Below are 23,889 nucleotides of genomic sequence, written 5' to 3'. Positions count from 1 at the left end.
ATACTTGATATCTACTACATAAACCTAAAATTTATTTTGTTATCGCGAGTATTCTATTCTTTTAGAGAAGATGAAGACTCGAAATAAATACATAATAGTTAACTAAATAAGGTACTCATCTAAATTCCATATCAATGATATATAGTTTGATCTAGTGTAATTTCACACCACTTCTTAATTGAAAGTCATAGGTTTAATTCTCACCGACAACAAATATCTTTAAAAAAACAAAAAACAAGGGTTGGGCACGCGCTTTATGCACATCCAAGGAATGAGCATTTTGTACGGTTAAAATTTATTGGTCGATTAATTTATATTATAGCCGGTTAAAATTAATCGAACGGTAAATTTTAACCTTCGTTTTGGTCAAGAGTAATCAAGGAGTTAATTTTAACGGATTACTTCATGATTAATCGCGGTTAACTAATTATAAAAAGAATATCTAAACAACAAGGTTAACCGATTAAATCTTTAACGGTTTGAAGTTTGAACCGGTTAATCATTTTGCCCACCTCTATGCACATATCCCTACATTTTATTTATTTATTTTACTTGAGAAACGGTGCGTTTTATTAGGTTTGCAAAATTGCTGTTTTTCTTCACCCTCTGCTTTTCCTTCTGCACTCAACTCTTTCACCACCAAATCGAAATGCCTCCGTCTCTGCAACGCCTTCGGAATCTCACTCTCTCATTCCATGGCCGCCATTTCCGAGCCTTCTCGTCTTCCTCCGCCGTCTCCGCCGATGTCGACGCGGCGACTTCTCTCTCCAAGGAACTCCTCAAGAACCCGGAATCGGAGCCCCTCCCCATCGCCGAGCGCCTCAAGCTCTCCTTCTCCCACGTGTCTCCCACCCCCTCGCTCATCTCCTCAACGCTCAAGCTCTGCCCCGAAGCCGGCCGTACAGTCCTCGCCTTCAACGACTGGCTTCTCTCCGCTCCGGGCTTCGCTCACTCCGACGACACCGTTTCGCTCCTCGTCAACTACCTCGGCCGGAGAAAAGACTTCAAGGCCGTCCACGAGGTAATGATCCAAAACCGCTCTGTTCTCGGTCCCAAAACCCTAAACGCCGCCGTGAGACGCCTCGTCCTCGCCGGCCGCGCCGCGCAGGCCGTCGCGCTCTTCGAGAACATGGAGAGAGACTACGGCCTCGAGAGGAGCCGAGCCTCGCTCAAGCTCGTCGTCGGGAAGCTCTGCGACGGAGGTTTCCCGAGGCACGCCGAGAAGATGGTGAAGAGCCTCGCGGAGCTCATCTTCCCCGACGAGCAGATCTGCGTGGTCCTGATCCGGGGCTGGTGCGCCGCCGGAGAGCTCGACGAGGCGAGGAGGCTCGCCGGAGAGATGCGCCGCGGCGGGTTCGAGATCCGTACGCCGGCGTTCAACGCCATGCTGGACTGCGTCTGCAAGCTCTGCATTGCCAAAGAGCCGTTCCGCCTCGACCGCGAGGTCGAGTCCGCTCTCCTCGAGATGGACCGGAGAGGCGTCCCGAGAAACACCGGAACCTTCCGAGTCTTGATCAGAAGCCTCTGCAAGCTCCGCCGGACCGAGGAGGCTCTGAACCTGTTCCGGCGGATGAGCGAGTGGAACTGCGTCCCCGACGCCAAGATCCACCTGATCCTGATCCGGAGCCTCTACCAAGCGGCTCGGCTCGGCGAGGGAGACGAGATGATCAAGCTCACGAGAGACTCGGGCCACGGGGAAGCTCTGACCGAAGAGGCGTATTTCGGGTTCTTGACGATCCTGTGCGGGGTCGAGAGAGTAGAGCACGCTCTGGCGGTGTTGGAGAAGATGAAGAGGGACAAAGTAGCGGAGCCGAGCGTGAGGATCTACGAGCTGTTGATCGGGAAGCTGTGTGGGCTCGGGCGGGCTAAGAGGGCAAATGTGTTGTTCTCGGAGGCTCGTAAGAGGGGTCTCGTGATCGAGGAAAAGGCGTACCCGTTGGACCCGAGAGTGGTGAAGCTCAGAAAAGAGGCCAGGGAAGCTAAGGAGGCCGAGAAGATGAAGAAGAGAGAGACTCTGCCGGAGAAGACTGCGAGGAAGAAGCTCCGGCTCAAGAGGATTCGACTCAGCTTCGTCAAGAAGCCCAAGAAAGCGATGCGAAGATCGTACTGAGTGAGTGAGCTCTCTCATCATTTGCTTGATTTTTTTTTTTTTGGAAGAGAAAACTTAGCTCAATAAATTTGCATATTGTCAGTGAATTATAGAGATTTAGTTTGTTTATTGGTATGTTGAAGAGAACCCGAGGCATACGGATACCCAGAGCGAAAGTTCTTCAGATTAGTTTTTTAATATTGGCTTCTGGTTTACTCTGAGTTGGGCATGTAGTCTGTTTGTTTGAGGGAAAGTTTTATGTACACACAGTTTTGTCATAAATCCAATGAGCCTTTTCTGTTCCTTTGTGTATCCATGTCTATTCACATATTCAGATTGGAAGTTCTGAGGCTTGTTGTGTGGTAAAATTGGAACCAATCACTCTGAGGAGTGACCTTATAGATTTACCCTTTTGCTCTCAGCAAATATGTGCTCGTTTCTTTCCTCTTTCCATACATATATTCTGTCTAGTGCAGGGACACAAGTGATTAATCTGTTCCACTTTATGATATCTGTTGTTGCAGTGGTTCATATCACAATCGTGTAATATCAAAACAAATTGTGTTCTATGTTTCCCAATCTGACTTCAACCTCATCGTCAAGTTCTCCATTGACTCTGGAAGCACAAACATCACCAATAGGATGTCTTTGCAAGCCAGTCGATATATTAAGCCACATTTCATATTTAACGAACTCCAGAACATCTAGACTGTTATTTGTTTGTACCTAAAAGAGCGTGGAACTCTTCAGAGTGAATGAGAAGAGGATCGCATAACCGATAATTTTGTCAAATAAATCCCTGACGCAAGTTGCTCGCAAAAAAATTCATGTAATATTTAATTAGGGATAAATTTTGCCAAATAAAAGTCTGAGGGTGCTTTTTGCTTCTAAGAAAATTTAAGGGGATCAAAACTTCTGAGACTGCAATAGTTTGTGGATCAATCAAATGAAGCTAAAAGCCATAATTAGACTCATTTATTCATTTATAAATAAAAGTCATTTATTCATTTGGAATATTTATGTGTTGAAACTTCCTAACAAAATATTAAAATCTCGCCGATATCATAGTGTCTCAACGAGATCTCTTTTAACTTTCAACCATAAATGGTAACATTTTGTTTTATAACATCTCACTGTGGAAATATCCTCCGGTAGCCGTTTTCCGTAATTTTTTTCAATATTAACCGTTGAACTTTTTAGTTTTCGTAAATAACTGTTTTAATTTTTTAATTGTCTATTTTACACTTAATAACTGTTAACTAAATTTCAATAACTATTAACCAAATTATAATAAATCAATATTTTGAACTAGATATCAATAACTGTTTTTTAAGCTCAACAAGATTGATAATAGAGAACTGTCATTGTGACAAAGAAAAAATACAAAAACATATGAGCAAAAAAATAAAAAGAACAATAATAACCACTGTAGACGTATTATAACAGGAAAATATTAGTTGAATTAACATCATAAAATAAACTTTACAGATGTCAAAAGGTAAGTAAAAATAAAATAAAAATACAAATGTAATGGAGAGCTAAACAACCCTCTAACAGTTCATCCTAGCTAATCAGATTTAGAGAGTTTCTTTCCAGAAACGGATTGATTTGTCGGTCCCACAGGAAACAAACGATGCCTCGACCGGTGAGTGGTCAAGCCAACGAGGCGCTCCAATGTGATTTGAAGCCCATCGCGCCACCTTCTCCGCTGTTAAAGCATCCCACACTACAATCTGCATTATTTTTTCCCCATTAATATTAAATAATTAGGACATCGTTCAAATCAGAAGCACATCTTAGCACAACAAACTGACCTCGTTCTTCGGCTCATCTATCGATAGTATGAACTCTTCTGTATCATTGAAAACAGCCTGCGAAAAGAAGAAGTGGAACGAAAGAATTGGTCACAAATTATTTTCAAAGGGAAATCCATTATGCTTTATACGCGGCAAGCAACAGTAATAAAATTAGGTCCTAAATAAATACGTGTAAATCAGGCAATCTTGCATTATTACCTGACACCGCAATTGTGTATGTGTAGCTCCAAGGTATTGCTTAACCAATCTTCCAGTTCCAACTTCCCATAGCTTCACTGATGAATCCTTCCCACAAGAGAGAACGAATCTGTAAATGAAAAAAAATCATTCAATCGTCTCAGAAAGGAAAAACTCTCTTTTTTATTTTAATTGGCCTACGAGGTTCGTGGTAACTACAACTAAACAATAAATAAAATAAACGTCGTGATATTAACCTTTGATCCTTGGTAAAGACTGCACTAATGGTTTCTGATGTTCCATGTGCCCCGGATATAGAACGTACACAACTAGCATTTACACCGTCCCAGATTCGAACCGCACCGTCTTTAGAGGCAGTAACGTAAATACCACCAGAAGCTGAATATCTAACCTGATAGCCAATGCAACAAACTGGCCTTACTCGCTATATAGCTAATAAAAATGTATCTAAAAAGAGGAGAGAAACAGAGAAATTTAAACATGCCTGATTTATTGCGCCACTAACACCAATATCCAGAACGTTAGCCGATACGTAACATTGAAAGGTATTCATATCGTACAGATGAGGTATTTGATGATCCGTTCCTGTTAATTCAATTTTGTTTGTTTGCTTGTTTGTTTCAGACATCGTCAATAACTGATTGTTAGAATTAAGTGATGCTTTAATCGATTAGCACTTGCGTAACAATGCCAAGGTTTACCTGCTAAGATAAAATCCCCAGAAGGGTGAAAAGACACGGAGCGGACATTGTGTGTGTCCTGAAAATAGAAAAAATAAAAAGAAAACAATAGTTTAAATGTTTTTAAATCTCTATTGGCAATCGATTCGCCCAACAGCGATGAGAAGGTGTGCAAACCTGGATAACTCGGTATGCTCTCTTTGCACTCGTCTTTGTTAAGTCAAAGAACCTACCAAAATGACGGGCATTTTAATAATACTCCGAATTCTCTCCTTAATTGGAGACACGTACATTTCAGATATCAGTATAGGAAAAGATAGCAATAAGAGCGCAAACTGGATATTGTACTTTATTGTCTGATCTTTAGATCCAGATATTAGAATCGTGTTTTGAGGATGGAAATCCAAGTCATTTATTGCCTGCACGCGAGAGTGAGAGGAAAGAGCACACAAAAGCTTTAGAATTTGCAACACGATTGAGAAGATATTAATATTTCTTTGAAGGGAAACGAGAGACAAAACTAGGAGTGCAAATTTACATCAGTGTGGTCATAAAATGTCCGAATTACAGGTCGCACCGGACCGTCTCTTGCCTCTGGCAGCAACATTTGCTTGATTTTTGCTACCTTTAACAGGAAAAAAAAAAAAAAAAAAAAAAAAAAAGAAAAAGTAACTGGGATTAGTTACACGTTTAACAAGCTCGTGAAACCGACATAAAAATCTTTATATTAAGGAAGGAAAAAAAAGAGAGTTAAAAGATTAAAAAAATGGCACCTCAAAAAGCTTAATCGATGTATCAGTACTTCCAGTGGCGATATACTTTCCATCAGGACTAAACCTTGCACACCTGGCAACATTCTAGAAGATTTGATACGTCAAACCAAACTAACCAAGAAAGTCCCCTAGTAAGTATTTTCTCTTGAAGAACAACCAAAAGACAGGCTATTTTCAATATCATGCGAAATTCTTTAATATACTCTGATCACCTTGTGCTCCGAAAGATGCCTCGTCTCATGCTTCGGAAAAATCTTAGACAAACCTTTTGTACCTTGCACAGAACTGATAAGACAAAGAAATAGACGCATATCAGCATCAAGAGCTCGAAAGCTTCCTTAATCATTACTGAATTATTAGAACCCAATTCTTAACAATACGTTGTCTAAATTAACCCACTCGATTAAGAATGCATTGAAAAAAAACAAAAAACAAAAAACAAAAAATTCAACAGAGCCAATGGAGTGTATTAAAATGTAGTGTAGATTACCTAAAATCAACGGGAGTAGCGTGAGAAGCTGAATTCAAGTCACGCAATACCGATGAAGAAATGCCTCTCAACTTCTCATCCCTTTCAACTGCAAGACCCTGTTCTAGTTTCAGACCCAGCACCAAGGCTGGTCTCGTTTATTTACTCGAAACATAAAATTGAACCACAGACCTTAGCAAAGAGCTCAAGAAGTCTATTAGCCGGGACATCGATATTCAACGGTGTCATCGTTGCAGAAGCGACCGCCGTTGCAGCCTGTAAGAAACTCAGGACCGTCAATAAACACTCCAATCTGATAAATAAAACACTCCATCGAGTTGAAATGAACGCAAAACGCAACGTTTCTTACTTTTTTCTCAAAAATATTACCGGCTCCAATCTTTCCCTATGTCATGTGCTTTCAAGAATTCAATTTGTGAATCTAATGCGTGTGTGTGTTTCACAATACCGAACCACATTTCGAAATACCATTCCACTGAACTATTTATCTGATATAAGAGGACGAGAAAGAACAGACCTGATTGAGATTGTTGTGGCGAAGATGAGCAACGATGAGAGAATTGAGGTGTCGGAAGAGCCTCCCATCCTGAATGTTCTGCTCGAAGCCGTTGCCTTCCATTTCCGAGTCGGTCACGCAACGAAATCCCTAAAACCTCCACACAAAACACAACACTCTCTGTGTGTGAGTCAGACTGTCGAACTTGACCACCGAGTCAAAATTGCCCGTCACGACCCCCCTAAAACACGACTAACCCAAATGGGAACGAAATGAGAAAATCGACTCGACCGCGAAAAATGAAACTTATAGAAGTAGAACCCCGTTCAGGTGGAATACTAGGCTAATAGTCTACCGTTTTTTTTAACATTAAAAAAAAAATTAGTTAAAATTTTATTTTATTAAAAAATGCTTCGCCAAGCCCGTATTAATTAATTTAGTGCGAGTCTGATTGACTATTTTCTAAATAAAATAAAATAAAAAAATTAAGAGTTTGACTAATTGTAACAAACTTTTCGTTTTCATGGTCCCAAAAAATGGAATAGTGGATGAAAAAGTGGTATAACATTAAAAGTGCATAAAAACTCAAACAAACAAACAAAAATGACGTTAAATTAAATTGTTTGATGAAAAAAATGACGACAAAATATTGTAAAATATACAAAACCAAGTCTGGATTTTGACGAGTTACAGGCTCTCTCAATGATGCAAAGAAAAGAAAGATCGAGCCGTCCAAAACGAGGAATGAGAAGAGGACGTCTGATTAAGAGACATGGACGTTCGGGGAAAACGTTGCATCGGGTAACATCCTATCGTTTACATATCTTTTTTCTTTTTTTTAGAAAACTACGCTTCATATGGAGTCGCGTAGAGATTATCAGGGGATAACAGTGGTGCGTCACTTTTTACAAAAGCAACAAATCAATTTTTAGACATCGAGCAAGCGATGATTGCTAATTTTTTTTAAAAAATTCAATATCTTTTATATTGGTACTAAAATTGATTTTTTTATTGTTATTTTAAAAAAAAGTTCAATATCTATTATATTAGTACTAAAATTGATATTAAAAAAAAAAATAAAACAGACCATTTAAACTAAACAATAGAATTCATTCATTCAAAATCGAGTTATGCATATGACGTATTTCAAATTAATTATATATATATATATTAACTTTCATACAGAGAGCCATATATATACATATCTCTATTGCAGCCAATCACCCTTATCCAAGACCCTAACTCATCAACAAAAATCACCAAAAAAAATTCAGCACTTATAGTATAATTACAATATCTAATCCAATAGCCTCCGAGTTTTGCATCAGCCTAAGACGCTTGCATGATTTTGTGAAATTTTTGTTTAAAATCAAATAGAAATTGTGTTTCGCACAATTTTTTTTGCTCGCACAATTTTTTTTGCTAATACTAGAATTTTTATTTATAAATTATTCAATCTATGCAAAGAGATAAGAGTGTCACTACTCATATTGGTTGAAGCATAAAACAAAGATAGTTTATGGATGTTGGCATGTAGGCTCCTTCTCTTCAAAAAATAAAGGGTGAAGAATCATCTAATCCAAATCTCCAAACAACGCTAGAGCTGATCAAAGCATGTCTCTTGAGCCCTTGACAGACAAACCCTATTATTTGGTGAATATGGAGTATAGCACAACCGACTCAGCCACTCCCGTCAACATGACAAAGGAGTTGGAAACCCTCGAGATTGTCTTAGTGGAGTTGCAAAAAGAAGTAGGAGGTCCACTATTACAAAAATGACTTTTAGAAGCGACAATCCGCTTCAAATGTCGCTTCTAAACTTTTTCCGTCATTTCGTGTGAACCATTTTTGGCGTCAAATTTTTGGTTTAGAAGCGACTGACCTTTAGAAGCGAGTCGCTTCTAAAGGTAAGCAATTTTTCGACCTTTAGAAGCGACTAAAGGTCTTTTTTTGTAGTAGTGGACATCGATTTCATGATCAAGCAGATATTCCATATTACCCAACATCATGAGATTTTATGTTGAGGAGGGCCCCTTGATTCCATGGCTTGACGTCTAAGGACTTGTGTGGAAAGAGATGTGGAAGATGATGAAAAAAGCGATATAGATTAAAAGGAGAAATAAGAGGTTGAATTAGACGAAGAAGAACACTTAGTGAATATGACCCTGAAAAAGTGGAATCGAAACCGAGCAATCGATCTTAATCCACCACCTTACCCGATCGATCATGCAGACATAGACCATCCACGTATATGCTATGGATGATGGACGCTATCCAAAATAACCTTATCTATAAATAAGATTGCAATCCCGATAGGTTAGCGGAGTTCGGTAGGGTACATCGTTAAACAAAGTGATCGAAGTCTCTCAAATTTTCTCTATATTCATGTTTGCTTAGTGGATCGTGGATAATTACAATTCATATCGTTTCTAGCTTCCGGTGGTGAAGTATTACAATGAGAGAGCCTAGTCCTTGGTTTTTCTCAACTTACCAACACAGTTCCTAATCATATCTATTTATATGATTTTACACATTTGTGATGTTTTTTTAGCTTCTTTTGACCAAATCTCTTTCAAGAATTTTGGACTTGGGTTAATCCTTGATATTAAGTATTGGTTTGTGGAGTTGGCGTAGTTGTCTTTGTGTCGTTTTATTCCCGATTGCAAAATGACGAATTAATAGTTTCATCCAAAAATATTCTCATTGAACATATATATAAATAGATATGATTAGGAAAAAACCGAGAATTAAAACAATATCATACAAAAAGTTTATAAGACAACTATTTAAAAACATCAATCTGTTAGGAAACAAAATAATCAAGAATCGGGTATACAATAGCTTTCAAAGAAGTTCTGATTATAAAAACCTCGAAGAAAAGAAGTTCTGATTAAAAAAAGGAACCATCCCTTACATGTGAAATCTTAACTACATTAATAGTTGAAAATTTAGAAGGACTGATTTATGTATTATTGTTCATAGACTTTGTAGGTAGCCAAGGAGTTAACAAATCTGAATTTAAAGCTTATTATGTATTTGTAATCCTCTGGGCCCCAATTGAGAAATAAAACTGTCGGTAGGACTATTTTAATGAATACAAATTTCATTACGTAGTCACAATTATAATTTTTGAAAATTATTATAATTAAAATATGTAAGAAATAGAGTCCATATCATTTGTTCATTTGCTGAGTGTAAACGAGAACGCCAAATAATTGGACAAAAGAAAAAATAATGGAACTTGATGATCCAAATAAAATAATTGAATTTGGTGGGTAAGAGTAAGAATAAAAGAGAGATTAGTACATTACATAAAAAGGAGAATTATAAGGCAAAACCCCTAAAACATTATTTGATTTTTTTTGTTTAATATTCTCTTTCTCAAAGAACAAGTCATTGTATTCGATCTCCACCGACAGATAACAAAATGCACGTGGGACCTACATCTTTGCTGTCCGCTCTAACAGTCTCTTACTTATTCTAATTACAATATATAAAGTTTATAAACTACTAAAATTTGATCACGTTCATGACGAATGCCTTTGTTTTCCCAAAATACCCTTCTTTTACGTGCATATTACACGCATGTATTTAAACATTATAAACTGATATATGAATATTACATTATTCACTTAGAAACCCATAATGGAGAATTTTTGTCGAATTGACCAACTACGAAGAGTAAAATGAGATGTAGATGTACAAGTTATGGTCACCTGATTATTAAACCCAATATTTTATGTTAAAAAGTGTTTTTTTTAATTGAATGTTTTAAAATGATACATAGTGTAAAAAAAATATTTTAAACGAATATAAGAATAAAAATATGTAAAATTTGGTCTCCCGAAAGAGGATAAGATTGTGAGTCTTGAAGATGCATGTATTCAAGACAAAAATGAAGATGTCTAGTTAAACCTCGGATGGCTAAACTAGTACGTTTAAATTTTTTCAAGGATCTTTTCGTTTCTCTAAAGAATTTAAAAGCTAAATCGATTTCACTCAATCAGTACCCGATTTTTTTATAATTATTTTAAATTTTAAACAAGATTCAAACAAACCAAAGGTTCTTCCAATGAACTATGACATTTCGTTAAAGCTCTCATAATTTACAAATTTGTATGTTTGATGAAAGGAAAGATGAAGGTTCCTAGTTCTAAAGTTTGTGGCTTCAAATCCACGGCCTCCTAGTTTTTGTCGTGACAGAAGTCATCCATCATTTCTTAGGCAATCAAATTGGTGCATATGTCTGCTTGTTATATGAACGTCACTTCGAATATGTTCCAAGATAAGTATGGACAAAGAGAGATATCATTGTTAGGTCGACTTCAAATATGAAAAGGTTTTGCGTATTTGTTGTGGCCTCGTCTAGCACTCCCTCTAGGATTGTACGTCTTTACCGGATTCTAATCAGAGCAATGCAAAACTTTTTGAAATGTTTCTCTGCCAATTCTGGCCTCTAACTCTTTGCGATCGATGCAATACCTCGACTGTTTATGCTCTTCAACAATGACGTCACAACCTCACTTCGGTGACTAAGTCCTTTGTGCTCATCACATCAACTTGCAATTTTCAAAACCCCACAAATCTTGGAAATGAGTTATATTTTGAAATTTCCAATCACTTCTTTATCCTATAATTTTTTCAAAAGCTTGAGACCAAATCTGACGTCAGGAACCTTACATTTGTAAATCAAGCTCTATGTTGAAGATATCAAGAAAATAAAATTTTCAAAAAATTAGAAAAATAGCCAATTTAAACGTTTGATATTGTCAAATAGCCAAGGTTTGGTAAATATTAAGTAAATAGCCATAAATGATGACGTGGCTTAATATGGCAGTGGCTATTTACTTGATATTTACGTTTGTAAATATATAAAAATGGTTATTTACCTACTATTTACCAAACCTTGGCTATTTAGCAATTCTCAACGTTTAAATTGGCTATTTTGCTAAATTACCCTAAAATTTTTGGGTATGTATAAAGTCCAAAATGCCTTTATTTTTGTGAAAATTTGTTTTGTGCTCATTAGTTTTTTACCAAAAAATTCGAAGTTTTTCACTTTACTTCGAAGATTTTGTTAAAAAGTTCGAAATGACATTGATAAGTTCAAAATTTTGTCTTTTTTTAAAGATAAAAAAATAATAAGAAATTTTAATGATAAACTTTAAATTAATAATAAAGTCTTCGAAATATAGTGTAAAACTTCGAATTCTAAAGCAAAAAATTGAAGAACACAAATAAATTTTCATAATAAAAGTTTGATTTGTATGATCCGTTTAAGATGGAGTTTGTTTTTTAAATGTGAGATTATATAAGACTTGATTTTATCAAATTTCCCTAATATAAGAGATCGAGTAAAGTATTGAAAACTGTAATACTATTTTTGTCGTCCCTCGATACTATGCACGGACATAAGCATGATACGAGCGCAACTGTATCATATGAATATAAAAAAAAAAATTGTTTTTCTATAAGGAAGGGCAAAAGTGTACTTGTAAGTTAAGGAAATAATTAACAACACATGTGAAATTAATATCCATGAAATGAATAATGATTACCGCTAAATCTCTCTCTCTCGTAAGCGAGTGGTGTTTACAGCGAGACGTTGTATAAGTGCCATTGTTCACTTCCACAGGCTTTCACTTTCACTTCCAACTTGCCGTGTTTTGAGGCCTCTCTCTCTCTCTCTCTCTCTCTCTCTCTCTGTCATTCCTATATTATTTGCCTAGTGTATGACAGATCTCACATCTCATCTCAAGCAACTCAGAACTGACGTCGAAACTGAGAGCAACTCAGAACTGAATCTGAGTCGAGCAATGGCGTTCCAGTGCTCATCATCCACTGGATCCATTTCCTCAAACCTCTCAAGCTTCACGATTTTACTTGTCCTTTTCATTTCTTGCCTCACTTTCACTCCCACAGGTCAGTCCACAGATTTCATTTTCCCCAACTGTCTCTCTTCTTTTTCTGTTTTTGGATTCTTGTCAAATGATACATCTGAATTTTTTTAATTTTATTACATTTTCCTGTAATTAAGATTTTCCTCGAGAATTTGAGTGAATTATAGTTTTCAGTTTGTGTTTATTGTGAAATCGATAGTTGAACAGAGTTCTAATCTGTGAATTCTGTTGCGTTGGACAAGTTGAGGAATATGTATCAGAAAAAATATTAGTTCAATTAGCTTAAAGATTCAATTTTCAATCTTCAATATTCGGATTTATCATTTTTTTTTCATGCTCTTCTTTCTTGTTTGTATTGGTACATAGATGCATACGATGCGCTCGATCCAACTGGGAATATCACAATCAAGTGGGACGTTATGAGTTGGAGTCCTGACGGATATGTTGTAAGTATTTGTTCTTTTGTAATTTGCTAATCATTTTAAGTGAAGTGGCTTGAAATCTGTCAAAGTTATCCAAAGCTTCCTTCAAAACAAAACAGAAACAAAAACTAACAAGAAGGAATCAAAGGATTCGATACCGATTCCACACAGAATTCCGAACCTTGTGTTGCGTTCTTAAAGATTCTGTACAAATAAAACAAAAAGAAATTTTGGAGAACAGTCAAGTTGGACAGACGTTTTAGCAAAACGGCCGAGCTTTCCCACTATACAGTGTACTCGTTATTCGAGTGTGTTTAACTGCATATTTGAATTTGAAAGCGGGTGAGTTATATTTGGTTAAAGCTTTGCGGCTCTGGTCACTTCAATTTAAAAACCTCCACTATTTTGCAAAAAACTCAAAATTTTCCCACCTAAGAATGGTTGGTCTAGCCTCTCCAAAGGGTATCCACCGAGCGATTGCTAGTCTTTCAAGTTCCCCAAATGTCTCGAACCCAAACAAAAAATCTACTTAATAATGAATGCAATTGATAAATTAAAGTGTGTTTTAGCTAAATAACCAAATGAAATTAATGGATTTGCAAAATACAAAAGGTTTGTCTAACATTAGGGAAATAGCCAAAATGTGCAAGTACCGGGTTTTAATAATATTTTTGACCCTATGATTAAATTTTTTTAAAAACGGATAAATTGCTTGTGTAAAATCTACAGAATTTAAAAACTTTGGCGATTTTGCTGAAAACTTTAAACTTTGGCTATTTTGCTAATGAATCAACATTTTTTCTGAATGAAAATGATTTGGGTGGTGTGGTTGTTATGATGGAATATCAGGCGGTGGTTACGATGTTCAACTTCCAACAGTATCGGCACATACAGGCGCCGGGTTGGACGATGGGTTGGACTTGGGCGAAGAAGGAGGTGATATGGAGCATGGTCGGGGCTCAGACGACGGAGCAAGGCGATTGCTCGAAGTTCAAAGGGAACACCCCTCATTGCTGCAAGAAAGATCCGACGGTGGTCGACCTCTTGCCCGGGACCCCTTACAACCAGCAGATCGCGAATTGCTGCAAAGGCGGCGTCCTCAACTCGTGGGCCCAGGACCCCTCCAACGCCGCCAGCTCGTTCCAGGTCAGCGTCGGCGGGGCCGGCACCACCAACAAGACCGTCAAGCTTCCCAAGAACTTCACCCTCAGGGCCCCCGGCCCCGGATACACCTGCGGGCCCGCCAAGATCGTCAAGCCCACTCGCTTCAGCACTAATGACAAAAGGCGTTACACCCAAGCTCTGAGTATGTTTGTTTGACACGTTGAAATGTCACTTGCACGAATGTGATTTGAATATTATTATTAATTTTTTTATTTTATTTTTGGGGGGGCCGGGCAGTGACGTGGAATGTGACGTGCACGTACTCGCAATTTCTCGCTCAGAAGACACCGACGTGCTGTGTTTCTCTCTCTTCCTTCTACAACAACACTATAGTGAACTGCCCAACCTGCACATGTGGCTGCCAGAGCAACAGTACAGATGCCGGGGGTTGTGTAGAGTAAGTTCTTGTCTTTTTTTTTTTTTTAAATTTGTTTTTTTATCAATGATTTAATTTAATTTTTTCTAATTTTTTTGGATGATATTGCGTTGCAGTCCGGACACTCCTCATTTAGCTTCGGTCTTGTCGAGCCCTGCGAAAAGCCTCATCAACACACCTCTTGTGCAGTGTACAAGCCATATGTGTCCGATCCGTATCCATTGGCACGTTAAGCTCAACTACAAGGAGTACTGGAGAGTGAAAGTCTCGATCACGAATTTCAATTACAGAATGAATTACACTCAGTGGAATCTGGTTGTGCAACATCCCAACTTCGACAATATCACCCAGATTTTCAGCTTTAATTACAAGCCTCTCACTCCTTATGAAGGCTTAAGTAAGTCATTTAATAATACTAATAATAACAAATAAAAAAAACTTTCTTTCTTCTTCTTCTTCCCTTGGAAGGCTAACAATTTTTTTTTTACTCTTTTGCAGACGACACTGCGATGTTGTGGGGGGTCAAGTTTTACAACGATTTCCTCAACCAAGCCGGCCCGCTCGGAAACGTGCAGTCGGAGCTTCTTTTCAGAAAGGACAAATCAACTTTCACTTTTGAGAAAGGATGGGCTTTTCCGCGGAGGATCTATTTCAACGGAGACAACTGTGTGATGCCTCCTCCGGATTCCTATCCATGGTTGCCCAATTCTAGTCCTCGTCCAATGGCCTCCGTGCTTCGTATAGGCTTGACTCTACTCGCAGCTTTCATGCTCTTACTTTCCAATGCATAAGCTCAGTCACAACTACCAGGGAAAACGTAAGAAAACCGAATCTTCTTTTGGACGAGTATCTCTAAAGAAGCGATTGAGGTCCACTTTCACTAGTAATCTGATGTGCACGAGTTCGACTCTCCCTCCGCGATTTTTATTTTTTGTTTCTTTTGAGGGGGTTTAGATATAGGTTTGTTTGTGGAAATTTTATTTATAATTTATATACAGTTTGCCATATTTATCTGTAGAATATCAACAATTGAAAAAAATGTCATAAGCATTGTAAGAGAATTCTATAAAATCACAGTTTGATAAATGACCACATCTGAGTTCTTTACCAATGTTATTTCATGATATGCCATAAGTAAGAGTATAATGATCACAAAACCCATAAAAACATCATTAGAAGCGGCCCGGCTAGAGCTTTCGAGAAGCTTCTAGACCATGCCAGACTCGGGCCCGAGTTCGGGAGGGACGGGTATTGGTCGGGTTGGGGTAACATACACTCTTCGCCGTTGAAGTAAACTCTCCGGGGAAATCCCCAACCCTGCCTCAGCGTGAACGCTGCCTTGTCTTTCTCCATGAGAAGTTCGGTCTGGACATTCCCGTACGGACCAGCTTCCATTAGGTAGTCGTTGAAGAATTTCATTCCGTAGAACATCCCTGTGTCATCTGTAACAATAATCATTGAGAGTTGAGACCTGGGATTGGAAGGAAATCATTGTGTTTTGGGGTTTTGTGGGAAGAAAAAAAAAAAGAAGATGGCTCACTGATGGCTTGGTAGGGAAGCAGAGACTTGTAGTTGAAGCTGAACACTCGGGTGACATTGTTGAGATTCGGGTGTTGGATAACAAGCGTCCAGTCGCTGTAATTCTTCCGAAAGTCAAAGTTTGTAATGGCGATCTTGACCCTCCAATACGCCTCGTAGTTAAGCTTGAGGTGCCAGTGAATCCTTATAGGGCACATGTGCTTCGTGCATTGTATCAATGGCGAATTATCCTTCTTCGGCGTATTTATTCCCGGCTTTTCTAACAGGGTAGAGTTGTACCTGTTTGTTCAAGTAAATTTCAGAGCTACATTTATTGACAAAAATGTTAAAGACGTTTGTCTCGTTGCGTTTTATATTATACGGGAGACAATTTTGATGCGGTAAATCGAGTCTGTAGGCTCGAGGATTAAAATGTCAGTGGTTGATGATTGGCTAATGGTTTCATTTTATGATAATGTTGGTTTTTTTTTTTTTTTTTTTTTTTTTTTTTTCTGGCTAATGGTATTTAATCCTTACAAGGACTCACATGATGCAAGTGTTGTTGCTTTGACAACCGCAAGCACAACCAGGGCAAGGAACAAGTTTCTCGCTGTAGAACGATGACAGTGAAACACAACAGCTCGGGTTCTTCGTCGCCAAAAACTTCGAGTAAGTGCATGTCACATTCCATGTCACTGAAACACATAGTAGCCTAATTAATTATTGGCAAAGTTGTGCAAAATTAGACCGCAACCGATCATATTATTTATAAACTCACAATTTCGAGAAGTAAATCCCAGTTGTGACTTAAGTCCACGATCTCAAAATGATGTCCGCGACCCAACTAGGTCAACCACTTTTTTTGTTTTGTTTTTTTTAAGGGTATTTGCTGTCGGTCGGTGGGGATTGAATCCACAACCTCCATTTTGAAAGTGCTGTGGAATTACTACTAGATCAAGCTAGTTACCACGACCACTTCTTTTTTGCTACTCCATTGTAACATCATGACTAACTAAATTAAATTACTAATCTATCCCTCCTAATAAGATTAAGATTCAAAGAAAGTCATTGGCATGCGAAAAATCAAAGAACTCACTTAGTGCTTGCGCTTTTCGCCTGCCGTCGGCCGAGAGGAAGTGCGAGGAGGGCACGTGCTTCGCGGGCCCGCAAGTGTAGCCGGGACCCGGGCCGAGCATGGTAAAATTCTTGGGAATCTTAATGGTCTTATTGGAGGTTCCCGAAAGGCCGACCGAGATCTGAAATGCAGAGACCGAGGCTGAAGGGTCCTGGCCCCACGAGGCGAGGACGCCGCTTTTGCAACAATTGCTGAATTGCTGGTTGTAAGGGGTGTCGGGTAAAAGGTCGACCACCATCGGGTTCCTCTTGCAGCTGTGAGGAATCGCCGTTTTGAACTTGGAACAGTCTCCTTGCTCCGTTGCTTGCGCTCCAAGCATCGACCAGATTATCTCCTTCTTCGCCCACGTCCACCCTAGTTTCCACCCGGGGCTCATGAAGTGCCGGAACAGTTGGAAGTTTTGTATCGTTACCGAGGCCTAGTGTCACCATTGTCAAATTTATACATATTTATAAATTGATACTTATCGTCGGTCAGCGGACCGCTGATGTGAGATATGCATGAGTCTCACTTGACAAGTGGATTCCACTTGTTATCTCACATTAGCGGTCCACTAACCGATGATGAATAACAGTTTTCATACACTTATTTGGATAATTGTACATGCCAATTATTTTTTTAATTTTTAATTTTTTTATACTTATTTAGACCTTACCACATAACCATCTGCTGTCCAAGAAATGACATCCCATCTCACTGAAACATTTCCATGTGGGTCCAGAGGGTCATAGGCAGCTTAAAAGAAACAAAAATACATCAATATCAGAACGACAAAAGTATAAGGTGTGCTAATAACAAGAACATCATTTAAAAAAAAAAAAAAAAAAAAATCCAATGGCATGTGATAGTGTTCCATGAAATTAATCGCAAGAATAATGTTTTTATCAAGAAAATAGTGTCTGATAAGTGGTAAAATGATGCTTACGAGTTTTAAAAAACAAAATTTGTCTATTGTTTTGGGTTACATATTGTTTAGTACCGTTTCATTTACAAAGAAAATAATATTAAATAACTGTTTACAATTTGAAAATAATTACTATATTTGAAAGGATTTTTAAGCAACTATTTTTCTTTATAGCATTGTACTTTAAAAACATTATTTTTGTAATTTTCTAAAAAAAAAAAAAAGAGAAGAAGAAGGGAAAATGAGACATTACATGTTGGGGATACTAGTATGAAGCACAATAAGGTCGAGAAAATGAACTTAAGCCCATGAAGTGAATGGCTGTTGTGCAAGATTTTATGAATCATTGTGTCGTTCACTATTATTTTTTTTTTTTTTTTGGTTTTTTTAGAAATCTCTGATCTCGAGCTAATCAGGAGTTGAGAGGTTACAATACGTGCACTACACTTGATCATGTTATATAGAGAGGAAAAACTAGCATACAAAACTGCACTGAAAGTGAATTGATCAAGATATTTCACCTATTAGATTTCAGGTACACTTGCTATTGATATCTCATCTAATCTGATACTCGCATTTCTGCTTTTTGTTTTTCTTCATATATCAATACTGCACTTTATATCTGTCCAAAAAGGATCACATATATAACAGATCTCAATACCACCTTACTATATCTAGTTTTGTTCGGATAATGATGGAAAAGCTCGAGGATGAGAGTGATGTGCAAACGTGAAGCTTATTAATCATAGTTACATTTACATACAGCGGTGAACAGTTTTACATTTTGTGATGAAAAATTATAGTTTCTCCTTTTGATACGTTTGTGATGACACTTAACAGACTGAGCCGCTGGACTATATGCGATCTGATCACAGTAGTTGTTGGAGAAATATGAAATAAAAATTATTTATTTTCATTAATGGGTTGTTTTGTGGCAAACAATTGAGTGAGGTTCACTCTTCGGAACAAATTAATTCATGCAAATTCTTATGTTTGGTTGAGATAGGCAAGAGCGGAGCTACGGAGGACCAATAGATGCACGGGTCCCCAACTAAAAACTAATTAGTATATGTAAATATATAATTATTAAAAAATAAATATATTATATATTAATAAATAAAATAAGTATACTGATATAAACTTAAAGATGTAATAGCTCAATTGATTGGACTTAACTCTAATACCCAAGAGATTAGGGTTCGGAACCCATTGGCAATTTCGCCTTTTTTTAAAATTCAAATATTTATAGTTAAATACCTAATGTGATAAAGATATTGTAGACTATTTTCATTACCTAGGTTTTATAAATATTTTTTCGCTGAATTCAAATACCCAAGAGATTAGGGTTCGGAACCCATTGGCAATTTCGCCTTTTTTTTAAATTCAAATATTTATAGTTAAATACCTAATGTGATGAAGATATTGTAGACTATTTTCATTATGTATGAGCTTTTATAAATATTTTTTTCTCTCAATTCCTTTCAATAAATACGGTAACGATATTTTTCGACAGTAACGATAACTTCAACAACACAGTTTACCTTTTACTTTTCTGTATTCCACAATATATCACTGGTTTACCACCGTATACCAGTAAATCTGAGTTCCGAAACGATAACAATAGCCACAACACGACATGATATTGAGAATCTCTTTAACATAGTCATCCATTATATATATACTAAAATGAAGTAGGAAAATATTGTAGTTTTTACAGTATGTATTTTGCCAAAACTATTTAAATAACGTGATGTTTGGAATGACCTAATAAGTTATAAATTTCATTTACGACAAATGTTGTTTTTCTCCAATTAATGTGACAAAATAAAAATGTTAGTGGGTCTGTCACACTGCAAATTTTTCATTGGCTACATTGGTTCTTCTTGACCCACTAAATATGCAAGCTGAGTTGATTTTTTTATTTTGTGAATATACAAAAAAATTACTCTCTCAAATCTCAAGGTATAGATAAATAATAAGTAATATATTAAATTCGATGAGTCTATTTTTTAAGCTGTTAAAAAAATATTTTTCTATCAAAGAAAATGACATATACATGTTTTAAATAAATCTCCTTGTTTCACATATATATTTAGCTAGATATAACTTATAACTAAAAGATATTAATTACATATTTAAAAAATTATTAACGAATCGCAATATTTTTAGACTAATTATGTCATATAATTTTAATTATGATAAGAATTATGATCGATGATGTGGTAGCTAGCTTGGTCTAGCGGTAATCCCACACACACCTCGACGGAGAGGTCATGGGTTCAAGCCCCCATGGGATGTAGAAATGCATGCCCCGTAGGATTTATTCTAATAAGTATGTAATCTTGGCTAGTAGTGCTACCTACTATGTAATCTTGACCGATAGTGTCACCTACGCTTTGCACTGCTAATATATCATGTAATCCTAACCGATAGTGCCTCTACTAAAAAAAAAAAGAATTATGATCGATGATCATCATCATCATTAATGATATTATTAGTTACCAAAAAAACTTAGCAAAGGTATCATTATAAAACTTCAACAATAACTTTGTCACTTGCATACATAAACAATTTATATACTTTACATGTTCATATTGAGATCAAAATCAACACAAACACGCAAGCATACACACGTGTATAAATACATACAATATTTATAGGTCAACAAAAATATATAGTTTATATTAATTTTGATAAATTACACGCATCTTTATATCTTACATAAAAATAAATATATAAGAATTTAATTTTCCACGGCAACGACGCGGGTCTCTAACTCGTTATCTCTAAATATAAAGGACATTTCTTCTAGAAGACATTACCTAATTTCCCTGTTTCTTAAACTTTAGGGGTGGTTGAAAAAAAAAAAAAAAAATTCACGGGTAGTTGAATACACACGCCTTGTAGACTATAAATATATCACGCAACAGAAAAAGAAAATAAAAGATTCCTGAGAAAGAGAGATTCGAGATGGGAATGATAAATGAGACTTTCTTCATATCACACGGATCACCGACGCTGTCGATTGACGATAGCCTTCCGGCGAGGCACTTTCTGAAGTCGTGGAAGGATACGGTGTACCCTCACACACCCAATTCCATCCTCGTTATCTCCGCTCACTGGGAAACCGATGTTCCCACGGTCAACGCCGTCAAAACTAACGACACCATCTATGACTTCTATAACTTTCCCAAACAAATGTACCAGGTTCGTCCCTATTCATTCCCATTTTTATATATTCCAATTCCATTCGTTATCTAAGGAATTATTTTGGGTTAGACGTTAGAGAGGGGAAAAGGAAAAAAAAAAAAAACAGAGTTCCTTCAGGAAAAAAATGGTAATTTGGCTTTATTGGATGTTTCACCAATTTAAATTTGATGAGTGTATAAAATTATATAAATTTTATATATGTATATCACGAACGGTGAAGAAACCGTGAGACGAAAATAGGACCAACTTAGAAGACCATCGATGGAAGATCTTTAAGATGCTACCACAAAAAATGAGCTTTGAGTCTATGGAATTCTTTGTTCTTCCATGTTCGATGACCGAGAAAACAGTCTCTTAATTAAGCAGTCTGAAGATCAATTGATGGAGCTAGAGCTAACAGCTAAAGAAACAATGTTAGATTATTGCTCTGATACAATATCCTGAACGATCAAATGGTTTAGAAATGTTTTCATTGACTGAAAAAATGAATTACTTAACATACTCCAGCTAACACACGAGGACATATAAGATTGATGGCTAATAAATATGTAATTTTAAATGTTTTCAGTGAGTCACTTTCCTGGCTTTGATGTCTCATTGTCTAGTTATATGAAAGATGTGAAGCATATATACGTCTATTTTGAAAATTTAAAAAATACACAATATATTAAAATTTTACTTTAACTACCTTCCAACAGTAGTAATTTTTTTTTCATCAAACATAGGTTAGACGAAGAAAATCGATTTATTTAGGAGTGCATATCATAAACATATATATATGATTATCCTTACAAAGTGTTAATTATTCATTTGTAATTTTTTTGAAAATAAAAAACCCGAATAGAACGAGACAAAGGGTTTGGTCATATGATTGTGGTTTGTTAGTAAGCTTTTCTAATTAAAGATTATTTCCATGATAAACGGGAATGATAGGTTGGAAAAGAAATAGCCAACTACTACTTTGACAGCTTGTCTTATTTATTCATTTATTTTTATATTGCTGTGTGACCGCACATATTTTCCCACTAGGATTACCGAGTCCACCACTTTACCTTCCTCATTACTTGTATTTTAGAATTGATTTAATTTTAATTTATGTATAATGAAGTAGTTGATACGTGAAACCATGTGAGGTTTCAACAATTATAAGAAGGGGGGATATAAATATATTATTCTTGGGAATCAGTCTAACTATATGATGGTACGACAAATTGATTGGATTACTAACTAGAACGACTTTATTCTAGCTAGTTTTTTTTTTTTTTCTTTAATGAAAAAAAAAACTAATTTGGGTTAATGTTTTAACTGTGAGATTAGCTTAAGTACCCGGCACCGGGGGCTGAGGCATTGGCTAAAAGAGTGAAGGAATTGTTGGTGGCGTCGGGTCACAAGCGGGTCGACGAGGATAAAAAGCGCGGCCTAGACCACGGGGCGTGGGTCCCACTTATGTTGATGTACCCCAAGGCACAAATCCCGGTGTGCCAGCTGTCCGTCCAGACTCGGAAGGACGGCACTTATCATTACAACTTGGGCAAGGCTTTGGCCCCACTAAGAGACGAAGGCGTCCTCATAATCGGCTCCGGAAGTGCCACTCATAATTTGAGGAAGTTGAGCTTCTCGAGTAATTTGGTCCCTACTTGGGCGTCGGAATTCGATAACTGGCTCGAACAAACCCTTATCCAAGGAAGGTAAAACATAAATCCACAACCTATAATACATTTTAGTATACTTCAATTTAAAAAAAATGATACAAAGTAACTTAAAGTTGGAAAATCTTTTTATTAATTTTTTTTTTTTTTAACTTTGCCATGACCAATGGCTTAACGCCTCGGATTTTTAGGAAAAAACAAAGGCATTAGATTTTTGGGAAAACTAGGCCTCATAATTTTATTTATTTGATGATAATGATATTATGCACTATCATTTACATAGGGCCCAAATTTTTTTCTCCGTATATGAAAAAGAAGGCCTAATTTTTTTTTTTTTTTTTGGTAAATAGATCTTTTATAATGTATTATGTGTAAGGTCCAATATATTTTATAATTTATCATATTTTTTATGCTTTAAATGGCCCCATTGTTTTTACTACTCGCCTAAGGCCACCTAAACCTTGGGCTGTCCTGGCCGTGACTCGAACTCATCGCAAAGAAGTAGCGTGAATTTCACATTCAACTTTGACCCGACATATCTTTATATTATAACGTAACTTTGACATTATTATTTTGAGGAGGCTCTAATAATACATTTTTTTTTATAAATAAAATAAATATGAAATCCTAGATATGAAGATGTGAACAAGTATGAAGAGAAGGCGCCGCATTGGAATACGGCGCATCCGGCGCCAGAGCACTTTTATCCGTTGCACGTCGCGATGGGCGCTGCAGGCAATGATGCTAAGGCGGAGTTGATCCACCGCAGCTGGTCCAACGGAAGCCTTTCTTATTCCTCTTATCGCTTCAACACCTCTACCAATCCCGTGCCACAAAACAATTAAATGTTCTCTTCTACTTGTTTTTCTTTTCGTTTTTTTTTTTTTTTAAATTATCCGTGGTCTAATAAATCCTTGCACCGGAGGAGCTTTTGTATCATAAACGTTTATTACAATATTCATGTGTGTTGGAGGAGCTTTTCTTCTTAGAATATAAAGTGTTTTTTTTTCTTATTTATTACTCGAGAGATATTAAAGAAGAAATACACTACACAGAGTCTGTTTTTTT

The 23,889-nt window shown here is 36.9% G+C and overlaps 4 protein-coding genes and 1 pseudogene across 4 annotated transcripts; 3 read left to right on the top strand and 2 right to left on the bottom strand.

The window, feature by feature from the left end:
- The first annotated feature begins 577 nt into the window (after positions 1 to 577).
- PNM1 (Pentatricopeptide repeat (PPR) superfamily protein) lies at positions 578 to 2,541 on the top strand. Its single transcript, XM_089629555.1, has one exon. It carries the CDS (start codon positions 650 to 652, stop codon positions 2,108 to 2,110), a length of 1,461 nt encoding a protein of 486 aa, XP_089485681.1. The 5' UTR covers positions 578 to 649; the 3' UTR covers positions 2,111 to 2,541.
- Positions 2,542 to 3,526: 985 nt separating this feature from the next.
- LOC149384191 (Transducin/WD40 repeat-like superfamily protein) lies at positions 3,527 to 6,769 on the bottom strand. The gene is made up of 14 exons (XM_089628953.1): positions 6,565 to 6,769; positions 6,219 to 6,302; positions 6,048 to 6,145; positions 5,770 to 5,842; positions 5,558 to 5,641; positions 5,323 to 5,409; positions 5,133 to 5,203; positions 4,962 to 5,013; positions 4,806 to 4,863; positions 4,589 to 4,689; positions 4,341 to 4,495; positions 4,105 to 4,213; positions 3,904 to 3,960; positions 3,527 to 3,822 (listed from the first exon to the last, which is right to left on the bottom strand). The coding sequence occupies exons 1-14, from the start codon at positions 6,664 to 6,666 to the stop codon at positions 3,667 to 3,669; spliced, it is 1,287 nt and encodes a 428-aa protein (XP_089485079.1). The 5' UTR covers positions 6,667 to 6,769; the 3' UTR covers positions 3,527 to 3,666.
- A 5,386-nt stretch (positions 6,770 to 12,155) lies between these two features.
- LOC149384190 (protein COBRA-like) lies at positions 12,156 to 15,497 on the top strand. The gene is made up of 6 exons (XM_089628813.1): positions 12,156 to 12,465; positions 12,810 to 12,889; positions 13,715 to 14,171; positions 14,267 to 14,426; positions 14,522 to 14,802; positions 14,904 to 15,497. Exons 1-6 carry the CDS (start codon positions 12,276 to 12,278, stop codon positions 15,194 to 15,196), a joined length of 1,461 nt encoding a protein of 486 aa, XP_089484939.1. The 5' UTR covers positions 12,156 to 12,275; the 3' UTR covers positions 15,197 to 15,497.
- On the bottom strand, positions 15,493 to 22,233 carry LOC149384189 (COBRA-like protein 4). Its single transcript, XM_089627998.1, has 7 exons — positions 22,225 to 22,233; positions 21,397 to 21,442; positions 17,714 to 17,793; positions 17,020 to 17,476; positions 16,471 to 16,618; positions 15,946 to 16,223; positions 15,493 to 15,847 (listed from the first exon to the last, which is right to left on the bottom strand). The coding sequence occupies exons 1-7, from the start codon at positions 22,231 to 22,233 to the stop codon at positions 15,555 to 15,557; spliced, it is 1,311 nt and encodes a 436-aa protein (XP_089484124.1). The 3' UTR covers positions 15,493 to 15,554.
- A 134-nt stretch (positions 22,234 to 22,367) lies between these two features.
- On the top strand, positions 22,368 to 23,666 carry LOC149384188 (extradiol ring-cleavage dioxygenase pseudogene; annotated as a pseudogene).
- The last annotated feature ends 223 nt before the right edge of the window (positions 23,667 to 23,889 follow it).

The sequence above is a fragment of the Urtica dioica genome, chromosome 10 (assembly GCF_054948205.1).
Source record: "Urtica dioica subsp. dioica isolate 48M chromosome 10, U.dioica_male_clone48M_v1_H2, whole genome shotgun sequence".
Taxonomy (NCBI): Eukaryota; Viridiplantae; Streptophyta; class Magnoliopsida; order Rosales; family Urticaceae; genus Urtica; species Urtica dioica.
The sequence above is the reverse complement of the archived record's forward strand: the minus strand, read 5'-3'. Positions and strand labels throughout refer to the sequence as shown.